We start from the raw sequence: 13,191 nt of genomic DNA on the forward strand, positions 1-13,191 counted from the left end.
CGGAGTTTTTATTTATTTATAAGAATTTTGTAAAAAAAATTTAAAATCTGAATTTTTTTTAGAAGAAAATAATGCATAAAAATAGACCAGTCTCTCAAAGCTGTTAACTATTTGTTGTTAGTCAATTAAAATCTTTTTAAAATTGTTGTAATCTAAAATAAATATTATGACAATTTACATATATTTGTTACAATCTAAATATATGTTTATATATATATAGTACTATGTCTCATCTGCAGCCTTAAAAATTGAAGAATTACAAGAAGCTTTACGAAAGAAAGAAGAGGAAATGAAGCAAATGGAAGAACGATATAAAAAATACTTAGAGAAAGCCAAAAGTGTAAGTATGAATTTCGGAGGCATCTCACTTTATTACCTTCTGATCACATTTCAGTGAAGTCTCAAATGAGATTGACACTACAGCAACTTCTCAGGCAGAAAACTCTCAGAAGAACAGATCTTTTAACAAATAAAAAGAACCTGAGCAAGAAGCAGTGGTCAAAATAGGTCATTCCACGGATTGCTTACTAATTACCAAGAGGAAAATGTACTTTGAGTGGGAAATGAGTGGCACTTGCCACCTTACTAGTCAACAAAATTAACAGCCCTAATTAATGATGGGACAACTGATGTACTGTGCTTCCTAATGGAGTATCATTGTAAATAATAGTTAACCTGAATTTAAGTAACCTTCTAGTTCCAGTTCACAGGCAAAATGAGGTTTATTGGAACAAGCTAAATAACATGTTCAAAAAACCATCAGCTAAATCCAGAATTTAGAATAGAAGTCACTGTCATGAAAACAAGAACAGACCAACAAGACTGTGGAGTGTGGAAGAGCACAGGGACCCATTGAAAAGAGGACCCCCACCCTCTGCTAATTGCCAAATCAATGTATTCACCTCTGAGTCCTAGACTGGGGGTTAAGGGGGTCAGTTTTCTTACAGATGATAATGCTTGTGGTTATATAGGTTAATATCCTTAATCTAAGGAGATTCGTGCTTAAGTATTTAAAGATTATATGTTATGAGATCTGAATAACTTATTTGGGAGACTTTAAAAAATAGTCTCCCAAATAAGTAACCCATGTGTGTGTGTGTGTTTGTGTGTGTGTGTGTTTGTGTGTGTGTGTGTGTGTGTGGAGAGAAATCAAATATGGCAATGAAGTAATTGGTGACTCTCGGTTAAAGGTAAATGGGTTTTTATTCTACCGTTTCAAGTTTGAGGTCAGTCTGAGCAATATACCCAGACTCCATCTCTACAAAGAAAATGTTTTTAAAAATTAGCTGGTCATGGCCAGGCACGGTGGCTCACGCCTGTAATCCCAGCACTTTGGGAAGCCGAGGCGGGCTGATCATCCAAGGTCAGGAGGTCAAGAGCAGCCTGACCAACATGGAGAAACCGCATCTCTACTAAAAATACAAAATTAGTCAGATGTGGTGGCACATGCCTGTAATCTTAGGAGAATCACTTGAACCCAGGAGGTGGAGGTTGTGGTGAGCTGAGATCGCGCCATTGCATTCCTGCCTGGGAAACGAGCAAATCTCCATCTTAAAAAAAAATTAGCTGGTCATGGTGGCATGCAGCTATAACCCTAGCCTTTCAGGAAGCTGGGGCAGGAAAGTCACTTGAGTCCAGTGGTTCAAGGCTGCAGTGGGCTATGATCACACCACTGCACTCCAGCCAGGATTACAGAGCAAGGCCCTATCTTTTAAAATAAAACTAAATAAAAATATTGAGCGAAGAAGTAAAAATACGTTTCCCAGCAGTCCTCTACTTGGCCAGCCAGAATAATCACATCCAATGTCCATGCCAAACTGGATTGCCAGCAGAGGAAGAGATGGGCACAGTGATAGGCTTACACTAGTCAGGACCCTCTCCCCAAAGTACATATCTGATTAGAGGCAGAAGGCTAGCAGACTAGATGAGAGGGAAAGGAGAAGAGTAGACTACTGTCGGTAGTGTCTGCTGTGCAGACACGAGTCATTTAACAACAGGGACACGTTCTGAGAAATGCATTCTTAGGTAATTTTGTCATTGTGCAAACATTGTAGAGTGTACTTATGCAAACCTGGAGGCTATATAGCTTAGTACACAACTAGACTATATGATATGGAGTATTGTGCCTAGCTGGAAACCTGTACAGCACATTACTGTACTGAATAGTGTGAGGAAATAGTTACACAATGGTATTTGTGTGATAGGAATTTTTCAGCTCCTTTACAATATGATGGTGGACATCATATATATAGTTCATTGTTGACTGAAACATTATATGGTACATAACTGCATTTATTAATTTTAAGCCAGAATTACTTTTTATAATTGGATCTTTATATAAGTAAAAAGTTTTATGTTTGTACAAATATATACCCCAGAAAATTTTATTTGAAGTTATAGTTAATACTATTTCATACATTTACTTTTTTAATTTTTTTGAGACAGAGTCTTGCTCTGTTGCCCAGGCTGGAGCACAGTGATGTAATCTCAGCTCAGTGCAGCCTCGACTTCCCAGACTCAAGGGATCCTCCTGCCTCAGCCTCCTGAGTAGCTGGGACTGTATGGGTGCACCACCACACCCAGCTAATTTTTAAGTATTTTTTATAGAGATGGTCTCACTATGTTGTCGAGGCTGATCTCAAATTCCTGAGCTCAAGTGATCCACCTGCCTCAGCCTCCCAAAGTGCTGGGATTACAGGCATGAGCCACTACTCCAGGCCACATTTACTTTCTAAAATACCCTTGTAAGATAACCTTTGATTTTTCATAAGTTTATCCTTTCATTTAAAAAAAATACTAATTCTTTTATCAAATGTTACATTCTTTAAGCTTGAGACTTTTAAAATTTTTCTATTATTATTATTTTTTATTGCATTTTAGGTTTTGGGGTACATGTGAAAAACATGCAAGATTGTTGCATAGGTGCATACATGGCAGTGTGATTTGCTGTCTTCCTCCCCTTCACCTATATGTGGCATTTCTCCCCATGCTATCTCTCCCCAACTCCCCACCCCCCGCTGTCCCCCCCACTCCCCCTCAACAGACCCCAGTGTATAGTGCTCCCCTCCCTGTGTCCATGTGTTCCCATTGTTCAACACCCGTCTATGAGTGAGAACGTGCGGTGTTTGATTTTGTGTTTTTGTGTCAGTTTGCTGAGAATGATGGTTTCCAGGTTCATCCCATGTCCCTACAAAGAACGCAAACTCATCGTTTTTGATGGCTGCATAATATTCCATGGTGTACATGCGCTACATTTTCCCTGTCCAGTCTATCATCAATGGGCATTTGGGTTGGTTCCAGGTCTTTGCTATTGTAAACTGTGCTGCAGTGAACATTCGTGTGCATGTGTCCTTATAGTAGAACGATTTATAATCCTTTGGATATACCCAGTAATGGGATTGCTGGGTCAAATGGAATTTCTATTTCTATTATTTTTTGCAGGTTATTCGTACTTTAGATCCTAAACAGAATCAAGGAGCAGCACCAGAAATACAAGCTCTTAAAAATCAGCTCCAGGAACGAGACCGACTGTTTCACTCATTAGAGGTAGTTCACTATACTGTATAATAAAATAATTGCATTTTGATTTTAATGTCCTGGGAGCCTTGTTATATTTTACAGTTGTGTCCATGGATTTTAACAATTAATTGTAAATATTTTATTTATATTGAGTTATTTTATATCTTTACATATTTACATGTCCTTTTGTTTTTTTAGAAAGAATATGAGAAAACAAAGAGTCAAAGAGAGATGGAAGAAAAATACATTGTTAGTGCCTGGTACAATATGGTAAGAACATAGTACTTCGGAGAATAATGAAAAGTTCAATTAATATGTAATACTTAATATTCCCTTTACTGTAGAAGTCATTCTACCGAATGAATCTGAAAGTAATTGCTATCCTATCATACACTAACAGAATCTTAATGCTATTTCTGAACTGAAAAGCTAATATGAGAACCGCCGTAAACAGGGTTAGAGCATTTTCAAAACATCATTATTTCTAGAGGATAGAAAGATAAATGTCAGTCTAATTTCTGTCCGTCAGAGACTTTATTGTAAGGGAAGGGACACTAATACCATCTAAACAGATGCAATAGTTTTGTTTTGTGAGATTATTTCAGTGTCTTTGCAGCATGGTACTTTGATTGAGGGTAGTTTATCTCATGGGGTTTGGAAAATGTTCACATTGTCAGACCCTGAACCACTGGAGGTTTTGAAATTGAATATCCCAACACAAAAACTAATGCTCATTAGCATCCTAGTTGGGATGTGAATAGTTAGGGATTTTAAAGAGTGCTGCACTTCTTTCAGTATTTTCCCAAGACTTTCTGTCTTACTTTTGTTCTTTGTTCTTTTCAATAAGACCACTTCTGCCTTTTAAAAAATGTTAGTTAACTGAGTGTGGTGGCTCACACCTGTAATCCCAGCATTTTGGGAGGCCAGGCAGGTGGATCATGAGGTCAGGAGGAGAGACCAGCCTGGCCAACATGGCAAAACCCCACCTTTACTAAAAATACAAAAATTAACCGGGTTTGGTGCCACATGCCTGTAATCCCAGGTACTCAGGAGGCTAAGTCAGGAGAATCGCTTGAACTTGGGAAGGGGAGGTTGTAGTGAGCCAAGATCGCACCGTTGCACTCCAGCCTGGGTGACAGAGCAAGACTGTCTTTCCCAAAAAACACACAAAAAAGTTATCTGAGACAAGAAATGAAGAAGTGGGACCAGATTCCTTTTATGTTTCTATTTTTATATTTTTTTGAGACGGAATATTGCCTCGGCATCCAGGTTGGAGTGCAGTGGCACGATCTCAGCTGACTGCAACCTCCGCCTCTTGGGTTCAAGTGATTCTCTGCCTCAGCCTCCCTAGTAGCTGGGAGTACAGTTACCTGCCATCATGCCTGCTGATTTTTGTATTTTTAGTAGAGACGGGTTCACCATATTTGTCAGGCTGGTCTCGAACTCCTGACCTTGTGATCTGCCTACGTCAGCCTCCTAAAGTGCTGGGATTACAGGTGTGAGCCACTGCACTTCACCCCAGATTCCTTTTAACATCCCCCTGTGACCCTGTAGCTCTGTTATGGGACAGTACCATTGTTTTTATTTTACAGTTATAATTGATATTGCCTCTTAAAGGTTAATGTCTCTGGCCTCTGAACACTGTGATTTAATCTCCATCAAAAATTCATAAATTTCATTATATATTATTTTCACGTCTATATTTGCCTTGGTCAAAAAGGCATATCTATGGCTGGATGCAGTGGCTAATGCCTATAATTTCAGCACTTTGGGAGGTCGAGGCAGGCAGATTACCTGAGGTCAGGAGTTTAAGACCAGTCTGGCCAACATAGTAAAACCCCATCTCTACTAAAAATACAGCTACTTGGGAGGACGAGGCAGGAGAATCACTTGAACTCGGGAAGGAGAGGTTGATGGAAGTGATGGTTGAGGGAAATGATGAGTGCTGGGAAGAGGTAATAAATAGCTCAGAGAATGCCCTTGCAATAGACTGAGGTCTTTAACCTGTGTCAGAATAGACTGAGGTCTTTCACCTCTGTAAAAATACAGAAATTAGTCAGTCATGGTGGCACACATCTGTAGTCCCAGCTACTCAGGAGGCTGAGGCACTATAATTGCTTGAACCCGGGAGGCAGAGGTTGCAGTGAGCAAAGATTGCACCTCTCTACTCCAGCCCAGGCGACAGAGTGAGACTGTCTCAAAGTAAAAAAACTACATATCTAAGATTTTACTGCAATTTAAAAACCAAAGAGGAAATTATATCAGAGTTAGAATACTATTTTTGATAAATAGAGGCCGGGTGCGGTGGCTCATGCCTGTAAATACAAAAATTAGCCAGGTGTGGTAGCAGGTGTCTGTAATCCCAGCTACTCTGGAGGCTGAGGCAGGAGAATTGCCTGAACCTGGGAGGCAGAGGTTGCAGTGAGCCGAGATCATATGACTGCACTCCAGCCTTGACAACAGAGCAAGACTCCGTCTCAGAAAACAAACAAATATGGCTTTCTTGAAAATTAAAATTCAAAAAATAGAAAAAAATAAAACTATATATCTGAGGAAATTCTCTGGGAATTACTTGTGACTTTTAAACTATTCTGTCTCTTCCCTGTCCTTCTGGAAGCTTAGTGTTAGCAATCTTAGACCTCTGCATTTCAGGCCTTATTAATAATTTCTTTCTTTCTTTTTTTTTTTTTTGAGATGAGGTCTCACTCTGTCGCCCAGGCTTGTACAATGGTGCAATCTCAGTTCACTGCAACCTCTGCCTCCTGGGTTCAAGCAATTCTCTGCCTCAGCCTCCCAAGTAGCTGGGATTACAGGCATGTACCACCGCATCTGGCTAATTTTTGTATTTTTAGTAGAGACAGAGTTTCACCACGTTGGCCAGGCTGATCTTGAACTCCTGACCTCGTGATCCACCCACCTCGGCCTCCCAAAGTGCTGGGATTACAGATGTGAGCCACTGCACCCGGCCCAATAATTCATATTCTTGATTGATTTTTATGACTTCACATATTGTGTTTCTTACAGAACCAGATTGATTTATCTGTGAAGTGGTTCTAAAGAATAGTCCTGGCTGGGCTCGGTGGCTTACGCCTGTAATCTCAGCACTTTGGGAGACTGAGGCGGGCAGATCACAAGGTCAAGAGATTGAGACCATCCTGGCCAACGTGTTGAAACCCCATCTCTACTAAAAATACAAAAATTATCTGGGCATGGTGGCGTACACCTGTAGTCTCAGCTACTCGGGAGGCTGAGGCAGGAGAATTGCTTGAACCCAGGAGGTGGAGGTTGCAGTGAGCCAAGATCTCGCCACTGAGCTCCAGCCTGGCAACAGAGTGAGACTCCATCTCAAAAAATTAAAAAAAAAATAAAGTTCTAATTTTTAACTCTTCAGAGAGTGAAGGAATAATGCCAAATAGACTCCCTGAAGTTATGTTCAGATAAGTAAACCATCATGCTTACATTCAGAAAGTTCTGCGTCTCATAACTTAAATGAAAATGGAAATGATTAGTGGTGGGAAGAGGTATTAAGTAGCTCAGAGAATGCCGTATACTGAGGTCTTTAACCTGTGTGAAGAATTTAATAAACTGTTTGAAATGTGAAAGTGAAAAAATTAGAATATTTAAATAAAATATACATTTTAATATATGTAGCCAAAATTATAAGTTAAAGATTACCAATAAATATTTGTCAATTTTATTCAAAACTTTAAATGCTCTGATTTCAAGTTGAATTTAAAAATGTGTTTTAGATTTTTGTCATTTGGAAAATATTGTGTTTTTGGGTTGACAGGATAGACTGAAATTGTATTAAAAATGCAAAGCTGAGGCTGGGCGCAGTGGCTCACACCTGCAATCCCAGCACTTTCGGAGGCCAAGGTGGAAGGATCTCTTGAGCCCAGGAGTTCAAGACCAGCCTGGGCAGCTAGTGGCAAGACTCTATCTAAAAAAAAGAAAAAAGAAAAAATGCAAAGTCAGGACCTGTGTTTTCCCTAGAAACTAGCTAGTGATGTATCTTCCAGTTTTCTGTCTTCTGCACATAGTTCATTGCATCCTGTAGTTTGGCTTTTCCACCTGGCTCTCCTTTTGCCTTTTGATTAGTTTCTTCTTCCTTGCTGCCTGCTTTCAGTTATGCCCAGCAGTTTACTTGTATTCAGTAATTGTTGAGATTAAACAACAGCTCTCAGTTCTTTTGTTTTTGTTGTTGTTACTGTTTTTGAGGCAAGGTCTTGCAGTGTTCCCATGCTGCAGTGCAGTGGTATAATCACAGCTCACTGCAGCCTCAACTTCCTGAACTCAAGTGATCCTCTCACCTCAGTCTTCCAAGTAGCTGGGAGTATGGGCATGCTATCATGTGCAGCTAAATTTTTTATTATTTTAGAGAGAGGGTCTCTGGCTATTTTGCTAAGGCTAGTCTTGAGCTTCTAGCCTCAAGTGATCTTCCCACCATAGCCTCCCAGAGTGTTACAGCCTGGCCGTCTCTCAGTTCTTAATGTTTCTCTGGCTAGGATTCTTCATTGTCTTGTTAGATGCTTACCAAAAAATTGCTTTTTTCCTGATCTACTCATAGACTTCTGCCTTTTGTAAATAGTGTTATTATCATATTCTTGTCATTCCTCCGTAGTCAGGGAGTGCCCTGGAGGTTTCCTCCCTCCTGTTAAGGTGCTCTGAGTCCAGCAGTTGCCTTCTCTCCCTTCTAAACTATTGGGCGATCCTTCTCCTGTCTTCAAGAAAGACCCCCTCCTGTTGGTTGGGCCCTCTGTTGTGGACTGTCAGGAAGTTTTCTTAATTTGTTTGAGAATTCAGGTCTGGCTTGAAGTGAAGAAAAACAGCATGGTGGTATGTACATTACCTATTGTGGTTTCCACCTTAGGAAACAAAACAAGCTTTTGTGTTTCTCATTCTAAATAAAACCTGTGATTTCTACCCCTGGAGTGAATCTACTGCTACCAATCGTGCTCTCTTCCTTGGAAAATCACTTTTTACATTTAATTTGAAAGGAAGTATGATTGGGTATGGGTAATGTCTGTCTCTATTATCTGCTGTTTTGTTTGTTGTAAAATCAGACATTTAAGCCTGAATTTTTCCAAAGAAAATTTGTACCTAATTGTGGGAACTAAAATGCCTCTATGAGATTTTAATCTATAGTGAGTAGAATTAATATTCCTAATTGTGCTGTATGATGCAATGTAACAAATTCTGCATAATGAAATTTTCTTTTGTCAAAGTAGATTCCACTTTATTTTATTGATTCCTTTTTTTTTGTTTTAATGTTGCAGGGAATGACTCTGCATAAAAAGGCAGCTGAAGATAGACTGGCAAGCACAGGCTCAGGGCAGTCGTTTCTGGCGAGGCAGAGGCAAGCGACCAGCAGCAGAAGATCGTACCCAGGCCATGTGCAGCCGGCTGCAGCAAGGTAGAAAAGTACTGCTGCCCAAACACAGTACAGACGCCTGCACCCACAGCATCCTTCTGTTACACACACCATTTCAGGAAGCTCAGCCAGCTTATTTTTTGTTTGTCTTCTATGCCAATACTTAGTGTTTCTCATTCTGAGGACTTTTTCTCTCTCCCGTATCTTTATTTTAGTTTCTTTGGTTCTTATTTTGTAGTCCTTTCAGTTCTTTTTAATGTGCCAAAAATTTGTACAAGTCCAATTAAAAATGTTGTATAATAGTGTAATACTTTTCTTTGTATGAAAATGTCCTCTTCCTCAAAGGTGTAGGCTTTGTAATGAATTAGATTTTCTGCCAATAATTATATACAATTTATATTCTTTATTGTGCCTGTGTGTTACCATGCTTTATAAGAATGTCTTTGTTTAAAGGGAATTAATATTTTTATGATGTATTAATCTGTGTTTTCAGTTGTTTTCCAAGTACAGTTCAAATAACTTGCATATTTACTCTACAAAATGGTTGACAAGTGTTCTTTTTGCAAAGACATAAATACATTGGCAGAGGTGCTAAGCATATCTTCTCTAAGGCACCTGGTCGAATTATTTGAGGGAAAAAATGAGTTTTCACATTGTTTTATAGGAAATTAAATTTGCCCAAAGATTTGGAGACTATTTTTTAAACATAAATACATAAAATTTCATTATTTCCTGCTATCTGGTTTGCTGGCAGAAGTGAATGTATTGGTAAGGTATTTTGGGATAAATTACAAAAGAAAAAATATCAGGCACTACATTAATTTGTTGTTGTTTTGGAATATCTTAGTAACTGGGGATCAGAGTCTAGCAATGTGGTTGACATTTATATTATACCTTCAGTTTCTCTCCACATCTAAAAGATTTAATCTTTCATATAGGTACAAGTTATTGGGTAGCCTTACCTTTTGGACTATTTGTTGACTTATGCCTCATTTGTTTTACTTATTCCTTAATATAAACCCTTCCATTTTTTAATAATTCCTAACACTTGACATCTTAATATCAGTCATTAACATTAGTAACTTCTTATATGTTATATCATGACAGATCTCTTTATGTTTTTTTCTCACATCTATCTGCTAGTCCAGGAATTTGTTACTAAATAGATTCTCTTGGGTATTTGGTTGCCTCAAAGTGCTTATTACATTGTTAACAGATTGTAAACCACGTTTATTTACATTGATGAATGGGCTGTCAATGAGTAATCATTGTAAAGCACTTTGTATATATAAGCTGCTATATAAGTGCGAAATATCATTCATTTAAAAATGAAATGCCTTCTAACTTTCCATATTGACTTATGTATTTGGTCCCAAATTATATTTAAATTTTCCTTCAGTCTTTTTCTTGCAACATAGTCCATTTTTTGAAAGCAAAAAATTTCTGAAATAAGATCATGCTATTTTTTATTTTTAGATAGGTCACCTAACATAGGAGAATGTTTTCTCGTGTACTTGCTATTTGGAAGTTCAGGTTTCATTTAGTTATTTATGTTAAATACAAATAAGTAACCTTAAATCAAGCTAAATGTAATTAAGAATTTTCAGAAACTATATTCAAGTATTTGATTTTTAAATCCTTGCTTTTTAATAAGAAAGTTGACCTAAAAATCAGTAGTATTTTTCTTTGTCCTCAGAAGCCATGGTTGAAGAAACATATTAGAATATACACAGAAATGAATCCATACATTCCATACGTTGTACTAATTTCTTACATTAAGTACAGAAGTCTGAGCGCAGCCTGAATGCTTCTGCCTGATGAGACCACAAAGCAGTCAGAGTCAGGGATAAACGGAGACAGCCAGGAGTAGAATTGGTGTAAGGCTTCAGGAGGCTATGCAGACCTGATCGGTGTAGAAACTTTTGAAAGTAAAAGATTAAAAACTATTTCAGATAGTTCTTACCCCTACCCATATTTCACAAATAGCTTGAGGATCCAACTGGTTTTTAAAGCAAATTGGGGCCAGGCCTGGTGGCTCACACCTGTAATCCCATTTGGGAGGCTTAGGTGGGGGTGGATCACTTGAGGTCAGGAGTTTGAGACCATTCTGGCCAACATGGTGAAACTCTATCTCTACTAAATTACACAAATTAGCTGGGCGTGGTGGCACATGCCTGTAATCCCGGCTTGGGAGGCTGAGGCAGGAGAATCACTGGAACCCAGGAGGCAAAGACTGCGGTGAGCTGAGATTGCACCACTGCAGTCCAGCCTGGGCGACATAGCGAGACTCCATCTCAATCAATTAATCAGTCAATCAATAAAGCAAACTGGGATGTGAGCCCTAACCTTGGTAAGTTAAAATTTTGGGAAAATTAGAGCCGGGCTCATTGTCTTATGCCTGTAGTCCCAGCACTTTGGGAGGTGGAGGCAGGCACATCATCTGAGGTAAGGAGTTCAAGATCAGCCTGGCCAACATGGTGAAACCCGGTCTCTACTGAAAATACAAAACATTAGCCAGGCATGGTGGCGCGTGCCTGTATTCCCAGTTACTCAAGAGACTGAGGCAGGAGAATCGCTTGAACCCCGGTTGCAGTGACCTGAGATTGCGCCATTATACCCCAGATGGGTGACAAGAGCGAAACTCTGTCTCAAAAAAAAAAATAAGAGTCTGTGAACTACTCACTGAATGGATTTTGTTCTGTGAGATGAGAGGTTTTGATTTTCATTTTCTATTTATGCCCCCAGGCCTAGTCTCCTACCCATCCAGCTACCCAGATACTGTTCTCTAACTGGGTTGGAAAGGCGCCAAGCTTTTACTTCTGACTTTTCTTTTTTTCCCCCAAGATGGAGTCTTGCTCGTTGCCCAGGCTGCAGTGCCATGGTGCAATCTCGGCTCACTGCAGCCTCCACCTCCCAGGTTCAATCAATTCTCCTGCCTCAGCCTTCCAAGTAGCTGGGATTACAGGCACCTGCCACCATGCCCAGCAAATTTTTGTGAGTTAATAGAGACGGGCTTTCACCATGTTGGCCAGGCTGGTCTCCAACTCCTGAACCTCGTGATCCACCCTCCTCTGCCTCCCAAAGTGCTGGGATTACAGGCATGAGGTCACTGCACCCAGCCATACTTTTGACTTTTCTTCAGCATCTGTTGTATGCTGTTATTTTGATGTTTACATTTCTAACTTTCATTCTCCTTTACTGTACCTATAAAATGTAGTATATTAGTTTCATTACATAGGAGAAATTATATTTCTAAACATTTTATGACATGTAAAAACAGAGCAGCCTTTTGTAAAAAAATAAGATAAAATAGCTTCTGAATGTACTTTAGGTATCAGAAAGCCAAAAATAAAACTTAACTGTAACGGTGCAACTCCATGTCATGTGTCCAGCTTTGGACAGGGTTTGTTACATTTCTGTTTCTTTAGTAATGATTAATGATTCCTTAGGAGGTTTGTCATGTTGTATGGTCTATCGAAGTTTAAGACACTAGGAGCTTTGTCTCATTGTGAGTGATGTTGTGCTGTATTTTTACAAACTACTGGCACACAGCAGCTTCCTGGGCCACATGGGCTTGTGCAGTGGAGCTTGTGCCGGCACCAGCGTGGAGTAAGGGCAGGGTTGCTGTGTTGGGTTGGAACATGCTGTCACCACAGTGTCTGAAGTCTTATAAACAGAAAGCTCATTTTCTGTTTTCCTTAGAACCAGGGTGAGAAAATACAAAGTAAAGAACTAAGGAATATTAAAACCTAGCATTTATGTTCTACAGTGTGTTTTAAAAGTTTGTAATCCAGAAAATATAGTAGTGTATATCTGAAGAGAATAAGGTATACAATTTTACATATATAAAAGAACTTGAAAAACTCTGTCATATCTTTTACCATTTGTCTATTTGATAGTAATGCAGAAAAAGAAGTCCCTAAAGACCCTGTGTGCCAAAATTTACCAAGATTAACATTTCTATTAGACATCCTTAACCTGGTATAATTGGGTTAATGAGATGATTAGGCTATAATAAGGATGAAATTGTTGTCTGTAATTTTGTTGAGGTTTTATTGTCAATATAATAAAAGCTTAACTGTACAAAATTAAGTTAAATATTATCTAGTCAGAAACATCAGCCTATATATTCCAGTAATTCTCACAAAAGAATGAAAATCCATGCTGCTATGCAAATAGATCAGTAGTGAGTGATTCTTTTTTTTTTTTTTTTTTTGAGACAGTCTTGCACTGTCACTCACCCAGGCTGTAGTGCAGTGGCATGATCTTGGCTCAAGCAATTCTCCTGCCTCAGCCTCCCG

At 39.1% G+C, this 13,191-nt stretch overlaps 1 protein-coding gene across 2 annotated transcripts in view; it reads left to right on the forward strand.

Annotated features, from left to right (window-relative positions):
• HOOK3 (hook microtubule tethering protein 3) overlaps window positions 1-12,263 on the forward strand; it is a 137,302-nt gene extending 125,039 nt beyond the window's left edge. For both annotated transcript variants that reach the window (XM_064370005.1, XM_012476023.3), the window contains 4 exons: window positions 240-340; window positions 3,442-3,546; window positions 3,718-3,789; window positions 8,796-12,263. In XM_064370005.1, coding sequence (XP_064226075.1) covers window positions 240-340; window positions 3,442-3,546; window positions 3,718-3,789; window positions 8,796-8,936 — 419 coding nt within the window. In that variant the 3' untranslated portion in view covers window positions 8,937-12,263. The remainder of the gene's footprint in view (window positions 1-239; window positions 341-3,441; window positions 3,547-3,717; window positions 3,790-8,795) is intronic.
• Window positions 12,264-13,191: the final 928 nt, after the last annotated feature.

The sequence above is a fragment of the Aotus nancymaae genome, unplaced genomic scaffold, assembly GCF_030222135.1.
Source record: "Aotus nancymaae isolate 86718 unplaced genomic scaffold, 86718_ANA_hifiasm-v0.15.2.pri h1tg000097l, whole genome shotgun sequence".
NCBI lineage: Eukaryota > Metazoa > Chordata > Mammalia > Primates > Aotidae > Aotus > Aotus nancymaae.